Source organism: Arachis stenosperma, chromosome 9 (assembly GCF_014773155.1).
Source record: "Arachis stenosperma cultivar V10309 chromosome 9, arast.V10309.gnm1.PFL2, whole genome shotgun sequence".
NCBI lineage: Eukaryota > Viridiplantae > Streptophyta > Magnoliopsida > Fabales > Fabaceae > Arachis > Arachis stenosperma.
This window is the reverse complement of record NC_080385.1, coordinates 142,938,363-142,944,510: the sequence shown is the minus strand read 5'-3', so window position 1 is coordinate 142,944,510 and position 6,148 is coordinate 142,938,363. Positions and strand designations below refer to the sequence as shown.

The 6,148-nt window shown below is 32.0% G+C and overlaps 1 protein-coding gene across 1 annotated transcript; it reads left to right on the top strand.

Annotated features, from left to right (window-relative positions):
• The first annotated feature begins 3,728 nt into the window (after window positions 1-3,728).
• LOC130950004 (uncharacterized) lies at window positions 3,729-4,679 on the top strand. Its single transcript, XM_057878578.1, has one exon. It carries the CDS (start codon window positions 3,729-3,731, stop codon window positions 4,677-4,679), a length of 951 nt encoding a protein of 316 aa, XP_057734561.1.
• The last annotated feature ends 1,469 nt before the right edge of the window (window positions 4,680-6,148 follow it).

The window sequence follows — 6,148 nt, the reverse complement described above, 5'->3', positions numbered from 1 at the left end:
TTTATATTTAAGAAGCTAGTTTAGCTTTAGATAGATAAATAACTAATGAGATTATTATTATTGTTATATGTTTATTTATTTTTTACGTAAGTATATTTATTTTTTAATTAAATTTATATAATACAAAATTTTTTATCATTGTGTTTATATTTAGGATAAAATACATAATTAAATCAAACCCAAAATAATATTACATAATTGACCCAAAAAGAAAAACGTTATATGACTCACCTAGGTACATATTTCTATATAAATCGAATGAGATGCATTCAATTTATAAATCCCCATAGTAAATTTGAATTACTAAGACGAATGCAAATCGAATCAGTTACAATGGGAATTTAAAAATCGAATGTATCTCATTTCATTTATATAGAAATATGCACTTTGGTGATCTGTGTAACGTTTTTTTTTTTTTTTTGAGTAAATTATGTAATATTGTTTTAAGTTTGGTTTAATTATGTATTTTATCCTTATATTTAATAGTATAATTTTGTTGCACACAAAATAAAATTATTATATGTTTGTTTGCTTTTTAAGTGAGTATATATGTTTTTTTAATTAAATTTATATAATACAAAATCTTTTATCATTGTCTTTATATTTAATGTTATAATTTTGTTTCGCACAAAATAAAATTATTTTATATTTGTTTTCTTTTTACGTGATATATATATATATATTAATAATTAATTAATTAAATTTATATAACACAAAATCTTTTATGATTGTGTTCATATTTAATATTATAATTTTTTACACAAAATAAAATTTATTTAAATTTTAATATTATATACATAATATATATTTAATATTATTTTTTCTAAGATTCTAATGTATTTTTTTTAATTTGGTGTATGAATTTTCAACTTATTTCTTATGTATTATTTATTTTAATTCTAAAGCCCAATAATTTTTTTGTATAGTCATGTTATAATTAATATTCATGTACTATCTTTTTGTTTTTGGACTTCAGTCCAATATCTAAAACTTGCAAAAAAAATTCAAATTTTATAAAAAAGAAAGTAGTTAACCTAATTAACAGGTTATCTTTTTAAAATTTAGATCATTTAAATAAAATATAATAAATAAAAAGTTCAGATTTAACAAATTAATAAGATGTGTATCATTTTATATTTAACAAAAAGTGTTTAAAGATAAGCCAATAAAATTACTTAGAGAAAAAAAAATAATAATTGGACTCGTATAGAATCTTTTTATATTATGCATAGTTAAAAAAAATTCAAGTTGTATTATATTATTTTCTTTCAATAATGATATTATTTTCTGGTAGGTAAGTCTGTTATGCTTGTTTTATTGGTAATTATTTCGCGTGAAAATGAGAATATATAAATTTATTAAATTTTCGGAAGTCTTGTTGAATTCGTCCAAATTTTTATGTAAAAACATGGTAATTTTTATTGGATAACCAATTTGTTAGTTTCAAAGTTAAGGAGATTTAAATAATTTTTTCTTAAAAACATACACTAAGCAATTAAAGATATAATATGGTGAGTGTTTTTTGGTGTGCACATAATATTTTTTAAAATTATTTCAATAAAATAATATAATAATAGGAATATCAGTAACAAAAACATCATTGACTGCAGGAGAAAAGTTAAAAAAAAAGAATAACATAAAGACTAAAAAACAAATAATATATATGTTTAACAAAAAATACAGTTGTATTCTATTTATTATTAGCACAAGCTATTGGCTAAAAAGCTATTAATAATAACAGAAAAAAGTTATTAAAAAGCTATAATAATGATTAAAAAATTAAAAAATCTATTAAAAAAGTATTTTTGCAATGATGATAAATTTCCTAAAATTTGATTCCAATTTTTATATTACTTCTCTTTCCTGTTCATGTAGCTTGAAAAGAAGAAAGTTAAGTTCTTTTCTATTCATGTAATCTGAAAAAAAGAAAGTTAAGTTGTAAGAAATGAATGAACAATAGAATGTCTAAAATTCAAATTTCAATTCTGATGTACAAGTAAAACTTTCTCTTAATATAACTTTAATTTGACTGAGATTCGTGCGATGTATGAGGTAATAAATTAATGCTAGTATAAAATATATTTTAATAAATATTATATTATTTAAAAATTAATTAAAATATATATAAATTATTAAATTTGATGTGTTTTTTATTTAAAATATTTTATAATATAAAAATTTTTTATATTAAAGTTGTACAAAGCTACATTTTTATTTGTTGTTTTTATTTTTATATTTATTTTAATTGACAGACTTAATTTTTTTATATAGTGTTTATCCTCTTTTTTATTTTTGGTTATGTTAGACTTGTTTCTTTTTCATATATTCTTATGAATACATGTTCTTTCTAAATTGTTAACTTGTATATATTTTTTATTATTTTTTTTCATCTTTGTATATATGTTCTTCATTTGAATATGTATCTTGGATTTATTTACTTTTCTTTCTCCTTAATCCCTTGATTGATATATCATCTAGATCTAATGATATTAGTGTAGGTGAAGTTAGTTTCTATAATCAATGAAGAATATAAACGAGCAATATAAATGATGTTTTGAATAAATAAAATTTTTGTAGTATTACTTGTTAGTTGGGTCGAGTTTCAGTATTTTTTATTGGGACAAATATTTTGATAACAGTTGAGAGCCTTTTTTAAAGTTAAAATCATTTACTTTGACTTCTAATATAAGTGTGAGGTTGTATAAATTCTTCAATTGAGATGGTGCTTTAGTGTCATTGGTGACTTGGAGTGTAATTAGATTTAAGGCAATTGTATCCAATAATTTTTTTTTAATCAAATAGCACAAAAGTTATTGTAACACTTTGATTTGAAACTTTTAATTTAATTTTGAATATGTAATACTTATTGAGTTAATATTTTATAATTTGATAAAAATTTATGATAAGTATTAATATGGCAGTTACAAATACAAGTTATAATTCAGTATCATACGTTATAGCTCGGCTTAATGAGCTATAACTCGACCGAATAATACTTCAATCCTAACGTCCGACCAAACGGTACAATAATCGGACACGTTACAAATCTTCCCAGGAACGATTTGATTGCGCAAAAGGTAACTGACAAAGACCTCGCCACATATAAAAATAAGGTAAAAGTATTTCTTAGACACACTGAATTCTCAATACTGACTTAAGCATTGGAGTGCCTTTGCAGGTACACTCTCCCCTCTCTCTGCTCACGAGTCACGAAGGCAAAGTACGAATAAACGAGATTCATAGTTCGGCATTAGAAGGAATAGTTCAGCAATTTGCACGCGGCCGACCTATTCTCTAGAACGTTCAGGCAAGAACAATTGGTGCCCACTGTGGGGCCTGGAAGAATATAAAACCCTCTCTTTTTCTCGGCCCCGTTACCTTCACCTGTGCCCATGGATGATGCACAACCTCCTTCCCCGTTCGAACTCCTTCGGATGGTAACTGAGCTACAATAGGCCAACCACCGTATGGCAGAAGAAAATCAGAGAATGGCTGCTCAAATCGCCGAATTGGACAATGCCCAAATTGAGAATAACGATGGTCGTTAACCACAACCGAAAGATGGGAAACACCAATCTGACCCATCACATGTTTCCGACACTATTCGGGTACAGCCACAAAGTGAGGAAGCCCGGCCTGAAGACGATAATAAGGAGCCCGACAATTCTGTGAGACCATTCACAGCAGATGTGATGAACTTTGAACTGCCGCGGAGATTTACCTTACCAATGACTCTCACCCCCTACGACAGACTTAGAGACCCAAAGAAGTTCCTCAAAAAATTTCGATCAATAATGATCGTTAACGGTGCATCTGATCCTATTTTATGTCGTTGCTTTCCATCTTATTTAGATGGTCCTGCACTAGACTGGCTTTGTGCTTGGCCTGCAGGTTCTATCTCGCGATTTCAAGAGCTGGCCAAGCTATTTGAAGATCATTTCGCTGGATCTGCTATTTATCTACATGATTCAGATTATATGAACACAATCAAGCAAGGCCAGAATGAAAGCTTGAAAGACTATATGACTCGCTTCACAAAGGTTGCAATGAGCATACCAGACCTCCACCCCGAAGTCCATCTACATGCCATCAAGAGTGGGCTTCGGCCAGGGAAGTTCCAAGAGACCATCGCGGTAGCCAAGCCGAAGACCCTTGCCGAGTTTCGCGAAAAGGCCAAGGGACAAATTGATATCAAAGAGCTCAGACAAGCTCGAAAATCCGACAAAACATATTACAAAGACGAGGATAAGACGCAAAATAGCAAGAAAAATTTTAAACTAACCCCTCGATTTGAATCCTACATGCAGTTCAACACAAAATGGGAGGATATCATCAAAGAGATCCTGAACTCAAAATTGATCAAACCACCAAGGAAGGCCAGCACATATCAAGACACCAAGAATGTGGACAAATCCAAATACTGTACTTTCCACCAGAAGCATGGCCACACCACCGACGAATGTGTAGTCACAAAAGACCTTTTAGAGCGGCTAGCTCGGCAAGTTCATCTGGACAAATACATCGGTGGCCATATGCAGAAGTGTACACCACCCTCCACAGGCAATACTTTGTCAGAACAACAACACCGGGAAAAGGAGAAGGTGTCTTCAAGCCAATATGAACAACCTCGGGGCATAATCAACTGTATCTCAGGTGGATACTGGTGGACGAAATTGTGATTTCTATCTTTTGATCTTTAGTATGTACACAACTCCGTTCAACTAACCAGCAAGTGCACTGGGTCGTCCAAGTAATACCTTACGTGAGTAAGGGTCGATCCCACGGAGATTATTGGTTTGAAGCAATCAATACTTATTTTATTAATCTTAGTCAGGATGCCAATAAGGTTAATTGGATTTTACTTGTAAAAAAACCAAACTACTTAAAATTGTAAGTTGGAATAATAAAGGGGAATAATAGCGTTACTTGTTGTGCAGTAATGAGAAACATGTTGGAGTTTTGGAGATGCTTTGTCCTTTGAATTTCTACTTTTCCTTGAAATCCTCTTCTCACACGCAGATTCCTTCCATGGCAAGCTCTGTGTAGGGTGTCACCGTTGTCAGTGGCTACTTCCCATCCTCTCAGTGAAAACGTTCCTATGCTCTGTCACAGCACGGCTAATCATCTGTCGGTTCTCAATCAGGTTGGAATAGAATCCATTGATTCTTTTGCGTCTGTCACTAACGCCCAGCCCTCAGGAGTTTGAAGCACGTCACAATCATTCAATCCCAGAATCCTACTCGGAATACCACAGACAAGGTTTAGACTTTCCGGATTCTCATGAATGCCGCCATCAATCCGGCCTATACCACGAAGATTCTGTTGGGGAATCTAAGAGATATTCATTCAGTCTAATGTAGAACGGAGGTGGTTGTCAGGCACACGTTCATAGATTGAGGAAGGTGATGAGTGTCACGGATCATCACCTTCTTCACAATTAAGCGCGAATAAACATCTTAGATAAGAACAAGCGTGTTCGAATGGAAAACAAAGGAATTGTATTAAATCATCGAGACGCTGCAGAGCTCCTCACCCCCAACAATGGAGTTTAGAGACTCATGCCGTCAAAAGTATGTAATTCAGATCTGAAAATGTCATGAGGTACAAGATAAGTCTGTAAAAGTTGTTTAAATAGTAAACTAGTAACCTAGGTTTACAGAAAATGAATAAACTAAGATAATTGGTGCAGAAATCCACTTCTGGGGCCCACTTGGTGTGTGCTGGGGCTGAGATTAAAGCTATCCACGAGTAGAGGCCTTTCTTGGCGTCAAACTCCAGGTTATGACGTGTTTTGGGCGTTCAACTCCGGATCATGACGTTTTTCTGGCGTTTAACTCCAGACAGCAGCATGAACTTGGCGTTCAACGCCAAGTTACATCGTCTATCTTCGCGCAAAGTATGGACTATTATATATTGCTGGAAAGCCCTGGATGTCTACTTTCCAACGCCGTTGAGAGCGCGCCAATTGGACTCCTGTAGCTCCAGAAAATCCATTTCGAGTGCAGGGAGGTCAGGATCCAACAGCATCAGCAGTCCTTTTTCAGCCTAAGTCAGATTTTTGCTCAGCTCCCTCAATTTCAGCCAGAAAATACCTGAAATTACAGAAAAATACACACACTCATAGTAAAGTCCAGAAATATGATTTTTG

What these genes read in the sequence shown, in the direction of transcription:
- LOC130950004 (XM_057878578.1), top strand. Translation starts at nt 3,729, where the DNA reads ATGACTCTCACCCCCTACGACAGACTTAGAGACCCAAAGAAGTTCCTC.